The following is an 18,235-nucleotide window of genomic DNA, read 5'->3' on the forward strand; positions in this document are numbered from 1 at the left end:
AAACTTGACACAAATGTAATGCCTTCTCCGATCAAAATGTGAAAACTTTAATATTACAACTTTCACTGACAAACTAACATTCAAAAAATAATATTATTAATTCTAGTAATGAGCGACCATCCAGGGTTTCGTTTCCTCCTACCATAAAAATACATTTTCCACGATTTTAAAATTAACTTTTGCTTTTTACTCACATTTTTCAGGATGACCTGTTTTACTCTGCCCTATTCCCTTGCTTTCCCTCACTTCTTCCAATTTCTTCGTCCACATTACTCCCTTTCCACTATTATATAAAATCCATCTTACACACTCATCTACGCTTAAGCGCCCATCTTCCTTTCCTGTACAACTCTCTAATGCATGCGCGCATGAATTCATTTTGTGTCCACATACTGAAGAGAGATTTTCCTCTTCACCCATCCAATATCAACAAGATCTATCTCTCCTTCTCCTTTTCTTAACCGTACCATTCTACTCCATTTTTCTTTCTTTTTTATTTGTTGCAAATATCCTGGTTCCGCTATTATATATTATTATTATTTTTTCAACTTCTCAACATTCCCCTTTCCCATAATTCTTCCCTGTATCCTGGGCAATTCTAGCTAACTGCCATTGCCCAACTTAGAAATCGTTCATGCATGTTCTCAACTTTCCTATGTTCCTTTCATACCCAGACCCCCACTTCATAACAAAACACCGCCCAAACCAATGCAGCAAACAAGCAAACACTCATTCTCCCATCATCAATAAACCTTCTCTTTCCTATACCCCATACCTGGCCCATGACTTTAGTCGCACAATCTATTATTTTCCTCACCTGCACCTCGTCTTCCTTTTCTGCCTTAAACCAAAAACCTAGGTAACAGAACTCCTTCACCCATTCCACTGTTTGTCCGTTCATCTTATGAACGTTATCCATTATAGTTTTTCTACATCTGAAACATAGCACCTTGGTCTCCTCTACGTTCGCTGTTATATCCTTTGCTTCCATATACTCTTCGAAGATTCTCATCATTATGTCCATCCTCTTCTCGTCGTCTGCTCACAGAATCACAAAGTAGTGGTCTCAAAGAGCACTCTTGCCTTTGACCTCTTCCCGTCTAGAATACCTCACCTTTTTTCTTTCCTATCTTCGCCCTAATCCTGGTTTCAGTAAGGAGTTTCTTTAAAATCAGCAAAAACGTTCCTTCCTTTCTTTCCCCTAGGTTTTCTGTTACTCAAGTAGTTCAGTGCGTAAATGTTGTATATCGTTCCCATGCCTTTTCTAAAACCCGCCTGATTGCATGGTATGCTTTCTCTTTCTTCTATCTGACTATCATTTTTATTAAGTTTTTCCATATATTTTGTAGCCAACTGGCATGAGAGCTGTCCCTCTGTACTCCTCTACCTTCTTGCCCTCCCCTTTCTTGACAAGTGGTACCACCAGCCCTGTCATCCTCTATTCTGGCCACGCTTCTCCAATCCAGACCTTGTTGCAGGTCTGCTACAACAATTCCCTGATCCCTTATGCTCCATATTTCAAAGCTTCGTTCTCTATGCTATATTCCCCTGTAGCCTTGTTTCCTTTTAATCTATTTAGAGCCTCATCTACTTCTTTTCTTGTTATTACATTTTTTTCCTATATTTCTCCTTGTAATAACTTTTCATTTTCTCCTTTGATCCTATTTGGTTCCCCCTCTAACAGACCATTGAAATATATTGTCCGTCACCCTAATTATATTTCTGCATTATCGCCCTTCCTTTCTTCTTCTATCCACATTTATCAGATCCCAAACCCTACCTTCTTTGATCGCTTTTTCTACTTCTTCCTTTTATTTTTCCTTTCCGTTTTGCTTTTTCCTTTCTAGCATCCTCTCATGCTCTCTTTTTCTCCTGTTGTACTGCCCCTACTCCATTTCATCTATCATCCATTTTCTTACACACTCTCTCATTTACTCTTTACTCTCCTTGCATTCATCTTCCCAGCAGCCTCTCTTCTCCCTTCTATTTTTCTTCTTCTACCTATCTCTGCCCTTACCTTCTAAATCGAACCTTTCTATCTTTCAATCAATGACCCAACTCCGTCCTCTTCTTCATATCTTATCTTTTCCTTTTCCATTTTTTCTTTAAACGCTTACAATTTATTTTCTGGACAGACTTAAATTTTTTCGTCGCTTTCTCCCATTCTGCCCTTTCTCTAGCTGCTGCGCTCATTATTACCACCTTTCTGTATAGCTTTTACCGGCAACTGCTTGGACCCTATCTCATTACCCACTTTTATACATCCTATCATATTCCTCATTATTTCTTCCACAAGGATGTAGTCTATTACAGTCTCTTCCTTCCCTACAAACGCGATCTTCCTATGACCATCTTCTTTCATATTAGCATTACATATATACCCTCCTGTTTTTTCTATTCTGTCTAATAACTTTTTCCCCTCCCTGTCTGCCTTCCTTTGTTTAAAACTTTTTACTCCATTTTGACTTTTTCAACTATAAACATTTTTACCATTGCTCTACCTTTTTTGTTCCTATACCTCCCTTTTCTCCCTTTTGCTGTCAATTCTTTTCTCACCACTGAGACCATTCCGCGTATTCCTTTCCCTTTAACGTGTTCCTTTCTTTCTGAATGCCTCTTTCACATATAGCCTTTCAGAAACACGTTTTTCATCCCCTTTCCGTCTTTCTCATCTGATTATGTTTCACTCATCATTATTACGTCTCATTTTGTCTATTTCCTTCAGAAATCCTTCTCCTGATTTTTGAATCTTAAAAAATTTCAGAATGTTACCTTCACATGCCCATCTTCTCCTCCTGTTCCTTCCGTCCTTATCTTTAGCCCTTTTTCTACTTTACTTAAATTCTTAATTCTTTTATTTCTTCATGTCGGATCCCCATTTCTGCGTTTACCCAAACTCTATCTTTCCTTATTATGACCTTGCTACCTTTCCTTGTTTCCGCCCATGCCTTCCGTGTCATCAACTATTTTTTCTTCTTTCCTGCCACATCAGATGTTCTTCTATTCTGTTTGTTTTTCATTTAATAACTTCTTTTTTCTCATCACTTCAACCTTCTTCTCGCACCCACATGTCACCAGAAACGTGCCTTCTCTCCTTTACTTCATTCTTCCTGCTCTCTTTACCTCTCTCTACACTAATTTATACTCCTCTTCCTCTCATCTGATTATAAAACTGTTCCTGTCTCTTTTTCCTATTCTCTTTCAGCCATATAATCATTACATTCTTTTTCCTCTTTGATTTTTGCTCTTCTTTCATTTGTTTTTCGAACTGTGTCCCAGTCTCCCATTTCCTACACGCAAGCCTACTCTATTTTCAGCTGTGTCCTGGCTCACTTTCGACTCCTTCCTTTCTCGCTCAATGCTCATTTCTAGGTTACTCTCTTCCTCCTTCTTTTATATTGTATTCATCTCCCTTTTCCTATTTTCATCAGATTCTCTATACTGATTTTTTATGCTTTTAATTTTTCCCAGACTTTCTCATGTTCGTCTTTCTATAATAATCGTTACCACTCATCCCATTTCTTTCTTTTTTGTGCCTCCTCCTTTAAACCCCCCCCCCCCCTTGTCGCTTTATTTCTTCAAGTATCACACATGTCTTCTTGCTGAAGTCTGTGAATAATGCTTGCATCTCCCTCAGCAAGTTCCCCTCACCCTTCTCTATTTCCAGCGTTTTTCTTTTCATCGTTTTTTAAGAGTTTTTACCTCCCTCCAAGTCCCTTCTTCTCTATTCCTTTTTTCCTCTGCTGATTTTTCCCCTCCGTTGAAAATCTGCGTAATATCCCTACCATCACATGCAACAAAAACGCAAAAAACAGTAAGATGAATCTTTAATGTATTGCAATTCGGATTCTGCGTTAAATTTTCCGTATGAAGGTCACGGAATAATTGCTATAGCTGTTTTTGCAGCGTTAAAAAATGCAATACCTGTCATTAACATAGTTGGAAGGCTACTATAAGCGCATCTTTTTTCAGTAATAGCATACTCCTTAAACGACTATCGGTGCACTTTAAGTCGCCTTCAGCAGAAGTTATAACATTTTTTTAAATTTGTATAGCTGGGGAAAAAGCTATTGAAATTACTCCGTGGTATTCTGATGGGAAATAACGTAGTATACGAATTGCAGAGCATCTGCTACATTCGTCTTTGTGTCTTATACTAGGCAGTCTGACAAGTCCCTGAAAAATGAAACACGGGACGTTTTTTTGGCCAAAGTCGGTTTTATTTTTCAATATACTCTCCGGTTAGGTCGATACAGCGAGTCCAAGGATTTACTAACTTTTTGATACCGTCCGAAAAGTACTCGATCGGAAGGTCTCCAAAATACGCTTTAGTTTCAGCTATAAGCTCCTCATTTGAGTAAAAACGCTTACAGGTGAGCCATCTCTTCAGGTTAGGAAACAAGTAGTAGTCGCTGGAGGCCAGGTCTGGCGAATACGGTGGCTGAGGAACCAATTCGAAGCCAATTTCATGCAATTTTGCTTGTGCAACTAAGCATGAATGAACAGGCGCATTGTCGTGATGATAAAGCGGTTTTTTCTTCTTCAAATGCGGTCGTTTTTCGGCGATTTTGATTTTCAATCGGTCCAATAATGATGAATAGTATACTTCGGTTATGGTTTTACCTTTTTCAAGATAGTCCACGAATATTATGCCATGTGCATCCCAAAATACGGAGGCCATAACCTTTCCGAACCATTGTTGCTTTTTTCGACGCTTCAGAGCACTTTGGCCCGGTGGAACCCACTGTTTTGCCTGTTGCGTTGACTCAGGAGTGTAGTAGTGGATCCAGGTTTCATCCATGGTTATGAATCGGCGCAAAAACTCGGTCGGGTTACGCGAAAATAATGCCAAATTCTGCTGGGAAGTTGTCACACAAATTCGTTTTTGGTCCACTGTGAGCAAACGCGGCACCCATCGCGCGCAGAGCTTCTTCATGTCCAAAACTGAATGCACGATATTGCCCACACGTTCCAATGATATGCCTACAGCATTAGCTACCTCTCGCAATTTCACTTTGGGATCATTCAACATCATAGCATGGATTTTTTCGACATTTTCTGGTGTAGTGACCTTTTTTGGGCGCCCAGATCGTTCAGCATCAACTGTGCTCGTACGGCCACAACGAAACTCGGTAAACCACTTATGAATGGTTCCAATCGACGGTACAGAGTCTGGGTAATACTTATCCAGCTTGTTCTTGGTCTCGGATATCGGTTTCTTGCGAAGATAGTAGTGTTTGATCAAAACTCGAAACTCAGATTTTTCCATATTAAAAAAAACTCGGAGGTTAGTCGCTTCTCAGTGCTGTAACTTGTAAATGCGTAAACATAAATGGCTGAAGTTTTGACAGGCGTCATTTGAAGGATCAAGCTCGACGAAAATGGTTCACATTAGTGAATACAAATGCCATCTCTTAGAATTTTCAGGTACTTATCAGACTGCCTAGTAAATAGAATCGCGTTTCTAGTGGGAAAACTGGGTAAAAATAGGCCAATGGATATTGACATTCCCCTAATTTCAAAAATGTAAAAGAAACACGCCTTAAATACCCAAGATCGTCTCGAAAAGGAACGAAAAAATGTAATTCAGTTATCAAAGGATTTAAAGTGACCGATATTAAAGTGACGAAACAGCTTGACACCTTCATAAATAGCGAATTTGGTATCACTAATTCAGATGAAAAAATGAGAGAGATCGGAAGGAGTGATGACATTTTGTGAGTCAAATTAAATTTGACATAAAGATAAACAGAGTGAAACGGAAATCTCATCAATTACAGAATAGGCAATTATCCATCGAAGACGATCATACGCAAACAGAGAGAGAAATGCCAAAGAAGCCACGAGAGATAGATTCAAACGTTCAAAAGGCAAAAGTGTCAGAATTGGCTATAGAAAAGTGAATATTGATGGATCCTGGCTGTATTGGAACAACGGAAATTTGATGTCAACGATTGAATGTGTTGTTGAGACAGATACTTCTAATAAACGGCATACGACCCGAAAAAACTTATAGGCTACGCAGATTGGTCTGATTCGCTCATCATTATTACGTCCTATTTTGTCTATTCCCTCCAAGAACCCTTCTCCTGATTTTTTAATCTTAAAAAATTTTAGAATGCCACCTTCACATACCCATCTTCTCTTCTTGTTCCTCCAGTCGTTATCTTTAGCCCTTTTTTACTTTACCCACATTCTCGAAGTTTCTCCAAAGTCTTTAAATTCTTCAAAGTCTACAATCTTTTGGAATGTACACGGCTACAAAAACTTTTATCTGCAGGGATCATTGGATTTATCAGAATTGGATGCAGATATCATTTGCCTATCGGAAAATCGACTGACCTATCAACCTGAGAAACTACTTCCACGATGAAGAGACTACAACTTTGTCTGCATCGAAGCAATGAAAGAAAAGAGTGAGGGAGGAGCGAGTGCAGGTCTAGCTGTTTTATGGAAAAGAGGTAAAGTAAAATCTGAAATTCTTATTCAAACTGAGTAGTGGATATTTTTGAAGACTGAAATATATAGGCAAAACACAATATTAGGAATAAATGATTTAAACCCTGATTTAGAAACAGACGTTTACATAGATATGTTACAGACCCATATATTTAAATTATAAGTAATCTATAAAAATGCAATTTTTTTATGAGAGGAGATTTAAATGCTAGAGTAGGATCGGAAAATGGTCTGCCAATCAAAATATTTTAAAATACAAGACTTTTTTATCCAGGAAATCTCTGGATTTAAATGTCAATGGTGTAATTTATCCTGAATGGTGATAACAGGCCTGGAATAAATGATAGATTTATTAGTTCTAACTTGGACATCGCTGTAAGACCATTTGCTAATCAAGCTAACTGTAAGAAGTACTGTAGAGAACAACGATATCTGCAAAAACGAAAAAATAAATAAATATTCTTTAATACATTGGAACCAAGACTGCGCATTCATTCAAAGAAAAAATTTATCATTTTGGAAAAATACCATTTGAGTTTAAAAATACTGTCAGATTTATTTCAAAACCTTGTTATGAGGAAGATTGTTGACCCGCAAAAAAAGAAGTACAAGCTCTTTTTAAAAAATTTTTAACTCGCGAACTTTTATGATAAAAGTAAGGCAGCATAAAAAAGGCAAAAAAAAACTGTATGGAAGCTTCTGAAAAACGAAAGCCAAATTGTCTAATAGTGAGAATGTCAATCAACATGCAGAAGTGAAAAAATCACAAAAATTTTGGAGTGAGGCAAACAAATTTAAAAAGAATGTTTTTGAGGATTCTCCTACTACAATAACGCAATGTCAAAATTACCTACAATGTGTTTATTTACCACGTTTTATCAGTGACTCTTTTTTCGGTGTAACGAATCCATGGTTGGATCGTAATATTGATTGGCAGAAACTCTAGGAAAATTAATTTTCAACTATGACCAAACGAATTGTCAAACAAATTCCCAGTGGGCACAAAGATACCGAAGTCTTTACGACATCGTTGCGACATCTTTACCACATCTTAATGACATCCTACGTCCATGTCGTTTCGATGTCTTTGCGATACCGTACAGACATCATCAGATCATACGACTTATTTACGATATCGTAAAGACACCTTCACGACATGGACATAGGATGTTGTAAAGTTGTCGCAAATATCTCGTAACGATGTCGTAAAGACGTCGCCAAACTTTGTGCCCACTGGGAATTGTTTAACTAACCAAGGTTTTTAAACAAAACTATGAATTATTATACAACAGGAATCAATATATTTTCGTGAAGAAAATCAGTTTTTAACCCAAACTGAAATAGTTCTACTTTAAGTTGAATAACATTTATTACGAAAAGAATTTTTGAAAAAATGGTGCAATTTTCAATCAAATATGTCTTTTGTATTAAAATTATTAATCTTCATAAAAAATGTACTTTTAATAAAGAAGACCAATTTCTACCAAATTGTAATAAAATACATGAATTAAAATAAAGATAGTTAATTTATAACACAAAAAAATAAGATTTTATCTAAATGGATGACTTTTTAACAAAACAAAATTATTCTCTTACCAAGAATATTAATTTTTCCCCAAAACAGACCAATTTTCTACAAAAAAAATTATTTTCTTCTGAAAAAGATCATTTTTTGACCAAAATTTTAATAATTATGGACATTAAGTTATAGTTACCAGGCAACCTTTTCAGGCCTTGTTTTTTTTATTTAACATTCGGTTCAACCGACTTTTTATGAGTTTCAATCTTTTTCTCGTAAAATTATTAAAAGTTTAAATATTTTTTTAACTTCTTCCAAACGATTTATTACCGCAAACCATAGCTAGTATTTTTAAATGAAAAACAAAACGTTTTTAAAGTTTAAATGACAAACTTAATTTTATTCAAAAAAAGCTTTGGTTTAGAAATTGTTTCATTCCATATTACCTAGTCATTTAGCTTTGTAAGACAGTAAACCAAAGTTTACCTTCTATTTATTTCCAAAATTAGACAGTTTCATTCTCAAAGAGTTTAAATTAAATAATTTTTTATTGAAGTCTTTCGTAATTGAAGATTTTTATATTAATTTGAAGACATAAAATATTTGTACATTCTCAGAATTTTCAAAACTTTTTAAAGGAATTTTTTTTAATTCAAGCATTTTATTTAGTGTTGTTGTATAGTACTCAGAAAATCGAATAAATGAATCTGACCACTGTTTTTGATAAGAAGGAAATAATCAAAGTTGTAGCACCATAAAATTTTCTTAAAAAACAAAATAAAAATTAAACTTTGAGCTAAAAAGAGTACGATATAAAAAAAGTCAAGATAAGAAAAACGTCCCTTTATAAAAACCCTAAAAGATTACGATAACAATTTTTGAACAATCGAAGGCAATAAAAAATTCTACTGTTTGGTAAAAATGTATATTCTTAGTTGATGATGCGTCGTTTTAGTGGACAATTTGTTTTTAATGGAAAATCTAACTATTTAATTTTGCCTGAAATTTCATCAATTCAGGATACAACTTGAACATATTTTTGCCCTTTTTCGAACTATTCTGGATTATGCAAAAAATTATAATAAATATTATTATTACATTTATCGAATGATTTAAAGTAAAAAGAAACAAGAAGAATATAAAAGTAGGCTGAAAGAAATAATGTTACCTGCGTTAAAAAAAAAATAAGTTGTATTCAAAATTATAGTTTGGATTTGTTTTTGAAGTTTTCATAATTTAATTTATTAATTATTTATTTTGCGGGATGACTGGAAAATTCTAAAATGTAAAATTTCGGGGCTGTAAAATTCCTGAAAATTTCCTGTTTGAAATAAAAGAAAAATTTTTCTAATTGTTAATATATTGTTATGAATTACCTTTCTCACCTAAATTAACAATTTGTTTTAAATTTTTGTTGAAGATTGTTTTTAATGCGCATGGTAGTTTCTCTATTAAACTACTGCAACTCAAAATATAATTCAAATTGTTTCCATTTGAAATTTTAACAATAATTTTTAAAAAATAGATTTAATATCATAAAGTTTTCATTGCAACTAAGAATAATGTGTATTTGGTAATTTAGGATTTTTTCCTATCGCCTGTTATTTTTGTCCAGCTTAAAATCTGTAGTTTTTTTAAATAACTCGTATTATTCCTCAGATTCTGCTCAAATCTTCCTGATTATTTTATAACAATTTTTTCGATGTTTCCATATTTTAGATTATTTTTTAATTTTTTCGAAAATTTCAAGAATTTTTTAAACAATTCTAATTCTTCCCAAAATTTTTGCATAATTTTTAAACAAAAAAAATTGGCTCTGCAAAAGCCTCTGCATATTTTTAGAGTCATAAAAAATGTATAGCTTGTATCACATTTTTTTAAAATCCTTTTCAAGTTTCAATTATTTTAAAACATGTTCAAAGCTTTTGCATTTAATTTTAGAATGATACACAATTTTCCAATTAGAAAAAAATCTTTTACAACAAATACAATGCAAATACAAGCAACTTAATTTTTAACCAGTGGTCCACAAAAAAGATAAATTCTCTGAATTAACGATATAAAAATTTACCAAAATAGTTATGTTTTCAAATAAAAAGATTGATTTGTAACTGTGATGGTTAATCAGCGGCCAACAAAATTAATGTTTAAAACAGCATTTGAGTCTTTAATCAAATAGTGGTATTTTTAAAAATGACCGATTTAAAAAATTGAGATAATCAGAAATTCGAAAACATCTAAAAATGTCTATAATGTCCAAAATTTTTTCTAAATGTTAAAAATTACAGTTCAGCTGTGTAATGAAAAATATCATATGTAACAATGGGCGGAAATTGGGCTCTGCGCGAAATTCTATCATTCAAAAATGTTCTATTTTTTTGTTATTTTGTTACTGTTATTTTCTATTGTTGGGAGTTTTTAAATTCTGTAATATCATAAACTTTTAGGACTTTCAGTACATTTTAAAATAAGAGATAATTACAATAATAGCTACAGAAATAAAAATATTTTTTTCACGAACAAGTGAAAGGTTGATATATTTTTTTATAGAAATTGTTATTTATAATATCTGAAGTCGTTTTTTTGTTGTTCAAGAATCTGTTCGTTGACTTTTATAAAAAGTCTAATTTATTGTAGAAAATTGATATCCTCCTTTGAAAATTTATCATCATAGTTGAAAATAAACTATTTTGTTAAAAGTTCACTTTTTCACATCGAAAATTCACCATTCTAGTTAAACATTATCTTGGTTAAAAATCCAACTATTTAATTCAAAATTTTTTTGTTGATTGAAAGTTCACCTATTTAATTCAAAATACTACTGCAATGTTAAAAATTTCATTTCTGCTGAAAGAATGATCGTTGTTAAAAATAAATTTTCTCAACTGAAAATGAAACCTTTTTTGTTTAAAATTTATGAGTTGTGTAGAAAATTCATTTATTGCGTTGCGAATTTACCTATTTTATTGATTTTTCAAAAAGGAAATTTAAAAGTTTTTGTCAGAGATTCAACTGCTCTGTTAAACATTCTTTTTTTTATTAAAGTAATAAGATTTTCTGAATTTAAAAGAAACGGAAGATAGAAAAAAGCAACAAGAGACTTTCGTCAGGTTTTGAAAAGGAAAAACTTTTCTCTTTTATTTTTTTTATCTGGTCTTGATTTTATAGAAAAATTCAAATAATTACTTTTTATAAATGGGAAACAAATTTTTACTGCTTTAAGACCCATTTATCTAAGTTTGAAATTATATAACTGAATGTAATTTTATATTTAAAAATATATATACATATATTATTCTATAATATTAAATAAATTATCAAATGAGGATTATTAAATAAATTTAACTAATTAGAAATAACGGAAACGCAAAAAGTCGTAATAAATAATGCTAACTTCGTTTTCGAAAGATATGATATTGTATTCGAAAATATAGTATTTCTTTACGAAAATTTCTTACAAGCACATCTGAATCCTTCTATCGAGAGAATACGGAAAAATCGTTTCAAAATTGCATTTTTTTGTATGAATGGTAAAATGCAAAATAATACATCAATTAAAAAATAATATGCTTGCTAGATTAATTTATTTGACTTATTATTTAAACATTTATCAAACGTAAAGATTTAAGAATTTTACAATTTACCGTCAGAAATTTTTTTCCGAAATTTTCTGTAATCGGCAATTACCAAATTCGTTATTATGTTAAGCTTTCAGTTATTTTATGCATCTACGATTTCATACGACCGGAAATTATTTAACTTCGTGAATAAAATAAAATGTTAGCAAAGTAATTTTTCAGGAAAGGAAACCGTTTGAATATGAACATTTCCGAAATTACATTAAACCAAACGCTTTCATATTCCGAAAAGTAGAAAATGGTTAAATTTAAACAATTAACAAAGTGGGGTTTCAATTAATATAATTTACTTATTGAAAATATGTTAATCAAATATTTTAATGAAAGAAACATTTTTCAATGCTTAATGCATTTCTTGAATTATTGCTTATATTGAAACAATTAATAATTTTTAAATAATGTCCCAATGCAAGTGTTTGCTCAGTTTGAAAACGTTCATAGTAGTTTCTACAAGATATTACTTTTTTAATAAGAAGTTTGTTTTAATTGTTATTTCGAATTGAGAAATATATTTTTTTACCTATTAATATTTGAGGTTGAAATAAAATTTTAATAAAATTTTAATAAAATTCATTTACCATGGAAAATTTTTTTTGTCACAAAAACCATAGATATAAGCATTTAATCATAAAAATTAATTTTTAACAATCTAGTTCATCTTTGAACCAATTAGTCGAATTTATAATTTTAAAATATCAATTTTGAAACAAACCGTTGAAATTTCAAGCAAAAGGATGAGTTTTCAACTAAAAATATAAGATTTAAAAAAATGAGTTTTTTACCAAGTAATCAGGCCAATTTTTTTAACATGAAAAAAGCGGAACGCTTAAAGAAAGAATAATAATTTTTGAACAAAAAATTGCATAAAAAAATATAAAATTTCTAATGAAACAAATACACTTTTGTTTCAAAAATATGAATCCTGGAAAAAGTCGAACTTTCGGTCAAAAAAGATTTCAGTTGACCTTTCACGATCGAAAATTAATTTTGAAACACTAGGTAAGTTTTCACGAGAAAAATTAATTTCTAAATCACAGAAGACGAACTTCTAACGAAAAAGAATCGCTTATTAACAAAACTGTTAAATTATTTAACAAATACATGCATTTTTATTGAAAAAGATGCAATTTCTCGCTGTTCAGAAAAATTTGTAGTGTGAAAAAGAAAAAAAAAGAATTGAAATAAAATACTTGTGTTTTCATCCAAAGAAGATTGCATTTGACTTTTGAAGGTCAGAATATGAACTTTTTAATGAAGAATATGTTTCTATGAAAAAAGCTCAGTTTTTAGTCATAAAGGACGTTTTTTTTTCAACAAAGATGATGCATCTTAAACAAAATAATTGAATTAGCTACCCAATTGTTGCATTCTTATTAAAAAAAATAAATTTGTATTAAAACTGATAATAATAATAATAATATTAATTAACTAATTAGAGTCTACTAATAGGTTTCTTATGCCCGATAGGCTGATAACGGGAGGAGAGGGACTAAGAAGAACAACAAAACCAAAATAATTCTGGAGAGTATATTAAAGATATTGAAGCGCTTGTCGCTTCCCGACAATTGCCGGGGCGCCCCTGGAGCCCAATCTAGGGGCCACCGCATGTGGGCCGGTGGCGATGTTGAGCTGAGAGATGGTCATAAAAATACCATGGCAGAGCATCAACTGGGATACTACAATGAAAGAGGAATTGGTGCGTTTCTATCACGAATGTGCTAAGTTTAAAACTATAATGCAAAAAGGATACAATTTAAGAACGAAATTTGCTCCGAAGTACCCTAATATACAGAAAGTCGCACTAAAAGATCTTATCTCTAAGGCTAGGGAAACCAGAACTAATCTACACATCGTAACATTATTATCTATTTAACATTAAATTTAATAGCGTCCCTTTTTTGCAATTAATATTGGTTTGAGCTGAATCCTCGATTTAGGATATGCCTTTTATCGATTTCTCCCACTTAATAAATTTTACTTCTCAAATTGAAATGTATCGATTTTCCCCTCTCAAAGAAATTAATCCAAGAGCATCTGTATTTATAAACAATTTACTGTGTACTTTTCAGGAAACTGGTACCGAGTATACAAGTCGGGACGAATCCTGGGAGCACGATAAATCTTGAACGCAATGATTTGTTATTTACATTCAAAATGAAAGAAACTTGTCCCACAACCTAAGGCTCCCAATTATTATTAAATCGTAATTCACTTTTTTCCACTCTCTTTCCTGAATTTTGAAGTAGTTTTTAATCAGAAGATCGGTTGAGATGTAATTATTTCTAGATCCAGGGTCTGTCATCGCATCAACGATCAACATTTTGACTTGGCTACATCTTTTGACGTTATATTGTAAATTTAATTATTGAAATCTCACTAGAATCCAAAATGAAAGGAAGTGGATCCCCAGAAACGAGAAACAAATTGAATCGCGAATTCTTGCTAATTTATGTGTTGGTTAAAGTTATTTCCTCGCACCTGACGCCAAACTGCTATTCCGAGTTTTTTCCCTCTCATCAGAAAAGGCTGAAAACCCATTTTTTTTTGTTATAAAATATTTTATAAATGAAACGCCATTATGAACAAAACCTTAGTGCAATGTTTGACCTCCAGAATTTCGAATCATTCTCCTCACCCCTTTAAATTTCTTGATTTTACAGGGCTTGCAATTAGTGACCCCTTTTAATTAATAGTTTGTACATTTTTTCTGCCTTCTATTCCTCTAGTTTTGAATGTTAAATTTACTCACCTATATTGGGAATGTTTTTTACAATTTCTAAGATGCCATGAGTTTAAATCCTCAAAACGCTCGATCATTTCGCTGCATTAGAGAAAATTTCTGATACAAAATTCAGACTCCAGATCCTATTGAATAGGTTCCTGATTTAAAACAGGTCGCGTATTCAATAAATTGGTTTGAGGATTCTTCGAGTCAGGATTTTGAGTTAAATTTGCGTGCATAGGGTCCCACCTTTCGATGGGTCGCTTAAGCACGATCGGGACCATGATCTAAGAATACACGGTCTAGCCAGCAGCTCCCCCAATTTCGTCCCCATTCGCACTCCGCAACTTCTAGCCATCTTGGTTACCATAGAAAGCGTTAGCGTCTCGGTCTTCACTCAAAAGATTTGAAATCATGAATTATGGCTCACATTGTGATTCAATGTCAATACCTGTGAAAGTTCTCAATATTCAAAAAAGGTGCAAGAAGCGGACACTTCTGACGCTATCCGTTTGTGAAAGCACAACATGTTAAAATTAACTTTGTGAAAATTGCAGTGGTGTTTCTATTGAAAATACAAATTTTAAAGTGAATCTAACGTGCCCATCCGGGGCGGGTAAATATTTTCGTGTAAGCTAAAGTTGCATTATTTGCATTATACATATTGGTAAGTGTACTTTATATTATACATATTGGTAAGTGTACTTCATTAAGTGTACGAGGTAGTTGTCATTATAAACATAACCTATTTAATTTCCACATATTTAATAAATGAATAAAACTGTGTTACAATGATGGATACAAGTTTTTCAATGGGAAACAAATAAGTTGTTAATGTGTTTTGTTGTTGTTAAAACATGAAGAAAGCACGTATACACCTCTATTTTTTCAGACGTTATGTCGTGGAAAGTATAATACTCGTAGAAAAATGTCATTTTAGTTTGTTTTCACAAACTATTTTATGCTTTGCGAAATACATTTATAAATAGTTCTTTACGCAATATTTTGCTAAAAAGAAAGGGCACAATTAAAAATATAAAGTCACAAAAAGTTGTAATTAAAGCGTAGATTAATTACTATTACAGATATAGGCTTAATGGTATGGTGATTGCACGTTTATTTCTCTTGTAAAATTAATTCCATTGCATGTTATTATTATTTCTAATATTATGCAGAGTTTTATTTTTTAGCATATCACAGTACCTAAAGAAACATATATATAGGATGTAGACTGTCCACAGGTTATTGCTATATAAATATAAACGATAATTGGATCTGAAATGGGTTCATTGTTTTGAATTAAATTTGGTGAAAATTCATATTTTTGTGATAAAAATTCAACCTTCTTTGTAAAAATTCGCCTTTTCAGCTTGAATATCTTAAAATTTAGTTGAAATTCTTTTTTTTTTCTTCACAGGAAATCTGTTTTACTTGAAAATTTGTCTTTGGGTTTCAGAATTCATCTGATTTGGTTAAAAATTCACCTTTTTTCTGAAATTTAATCTGATTCGACTATTATTCGCTATTAGACTAATGTTTTATGGTCGAATTAGAATGTATTATTTAATTATTTATTTTTTTGTTGTTAAAGATTCAACTCCTAGGTTGAAAAAGTGTTCTCTGGTTAAAAATTAATTTTTTAAACTGGACATTTAACTATTCTATTTTTGATTGAATTTAACTTTTTATTTTAAGTAAAAATCTTTTTAGGATGCAAATTGAAATATGTGATTGAAAGAGGTGAACTAATGTGTTAGACATTTATTATTTTTATTCAATTTTTGTAATTTTCTTACCTGATTTAAGAAGTAATACTTCTGTGCTTAAGCGTTTCCCAATAATTAAAATGAACATTTTTAAGTAAAATACTAGCGCCACCCTACCCGGTAATAAGCGTTGAATTCGGAAAAATTAAGAATTTGTATTTCTATGAATACCTGATTTTTCCTTCGTCTACTAATCCCACCACGGGAATAGAAAAAATGAAAATCCTATTCCTCTCAATCGACTTAGTAAGATTCAACGAAAGCATTTGTTTAACCTATGTTTTATTATTAAATCTTTCGATAACTTATAAATTAAAAAATATTCAAATTTACATTTATTTACATTTTACTGATTTATTTAAAAGTCTTAAAAAATGCATCAAAGAAATCTATTTAAATGTCTGAATTAAAATAATTTTAGCTCTAGAGAGGCGGAGTTTAATTGATTAGATTTAAATTTTCAAAACTTACATTCCACATGAAGGAATTCAAACAATTTATTACACATATTTTTTTAATTATTAGAAGGAATTAAATAGTCTCAAAATATGAACACTCTTAGGGAATAGAAGACATCTCTGTGAGGTTATCTTTCTGTACAATTAGAAGGAATTAAATATATTGAAAACACGTTTTCTTTTGAGGAATAGGAACCCATATGGCGGCCGCTAAGGAAATATAAATAAATTCGTTTTAATTTAAGAAGTGTTCAGTTAAAAATTTTTTCAATTTTTCAATATTTGATGTTTCTAGCTGAAAATTCCTTAAAATTATATAATTTTAAAATTTTAAAGTTCATCGATTGATTTTTTTTACGTAGAGCATTGAAAATGATAATGTGGACGTATATTTTATTAAATAGAAAAATGTTAGTATCTTCAATTTTATACGCGTAAATTATTGAGCATTTGAATACATTTTTAAATTAAAAACCTATAAATTTTAGTGTTTAAAGTTTAAAATTTAACCATTCTACTTTGAATGCTTTCATTTGCAGCTCAGTTCTTATTACCTCAAGTGGAAAATTGTTTAGCTTTAGTTTTCCATTTTTTAAACTTTATTGGCCGTGAAAAATGTTCGCGAACCGGAAAAACCCCGGGAAATGACCGGAAATTCATTTCGTCGATTAAAACGGCCACCGTAAAAAAGATGAGTTGTCAAATGGAACAGTTTAAATGCAGATTCTGAACTTTTTCTCAATTATTCACTTCCTATCGTGAAGTCTTCTTTCTGAATTGGTTTCCTAATCTGAACATGTGACTTTGTGTACCCTGAGAGGGTTTTTTTGTTCTCATTTAGTGCTTATGTATATACGAAATATGAAAATTTCTATTATCATAATACAGGATATGATATCGATATTTTGCATTTATTTGTTTCTGCTTTCAGCCCGAAAACAATATTCTTTTTTCTCCTTATGTGGATGATACTTCATTTCATTCGCGTTAAAAGGTACAATTCCTCAAGTGCATTGAGAGGTTATGTTATCCATATTTCTAAGCATTTCTTTTATATTACAAGTTAGATGTTATATATTTGTTTATACTTTAAATTACGCATCTCAAAAATTGCATTATTTTCAAACTAATTTAATTTATTTATAAACTATATAATTTCTTTATTTTTAACTTACGATCTTCGCTCATTGCATTTACTTCCTTTCAAATATACTTCATTCTCGCGCGCTCACTTATCCAATATGGCTTGAAGTGGTGGAGTTGCTCCTTATTGGTCAACTTTTTTTAGTTGCGTGTGGCTAGACCGTGTATTCTTAGATCATGATCGGGACCACCCTCCAAATCAAATTCGTGCCGAACAAATACCTGTGCTGACCAAGGATGTCAGTGAGAAAATAGAAGTTCTTGTTATAATTTTAAATAACTCACGAAATTCCCTTGACAGGGTTGGACGCCATGAACGGCTATCCCTTTAATTGTGAATTTCCAGCCTTTCCTTTTTCCTGTGAATCGCGTTTCACGTATTTAAGCTAATCTCTGTCAATTTGCGTCGCACACGAGCCGAAAAACGAGTCGCTGGACTAACGAGGATTCTCGTTAGAAGATTCGCGCCGTCCGCCGATCTCCTCGTTCTGAGGTAAGCACGAAGCAGTGATCCCAGATCTGAAACGAGA

At 32.0% G+C, this 18,235-nt stretch overlaps 1 protein-coding gene across 1 annotated transcript in view; it reads right to left on the reverse strand.

Moving 5' to 3' along the window:
* The window catches only part of LOC117176455 (regucalcin-like), a 39,228-nt gene extending 24,793 nt beyond the window's left edge, over positions 1 to 14,435 (reverse strand). Inside the window, exon 1 of the mRNA XM_033366697.1 lies at positions 14,366 to 14,435. Within this exon, the coding sequence (XP_033222588.1) occupies positions 14,366 to 14,433 (68 nt within the window). The 5' untranslated portion in view covers positions 14,434 to 14,435. The remainder of the gene's footprint in view (positions 1 to 14,365) is intronic.
* Between the last annotated feature and the right edge of the window lie 3,800 nt (positions 14,436 to 18,235).

Source organism: Belonocnema kinseyi, chromosome 7, assembly GCF_010883055.1.
Source record: "Belonocnema kinseyi isolate 2016_QV_RU_SX_M_011 chromosome 7, B_treatae_v1, whole genome shotgun sequence".
NCBI lineage: Eukaryota > Metazoa > Arthropoda > Insecta > Hymenoptera > Cynipidae > Belonocnema > Belonocnema kinseyi.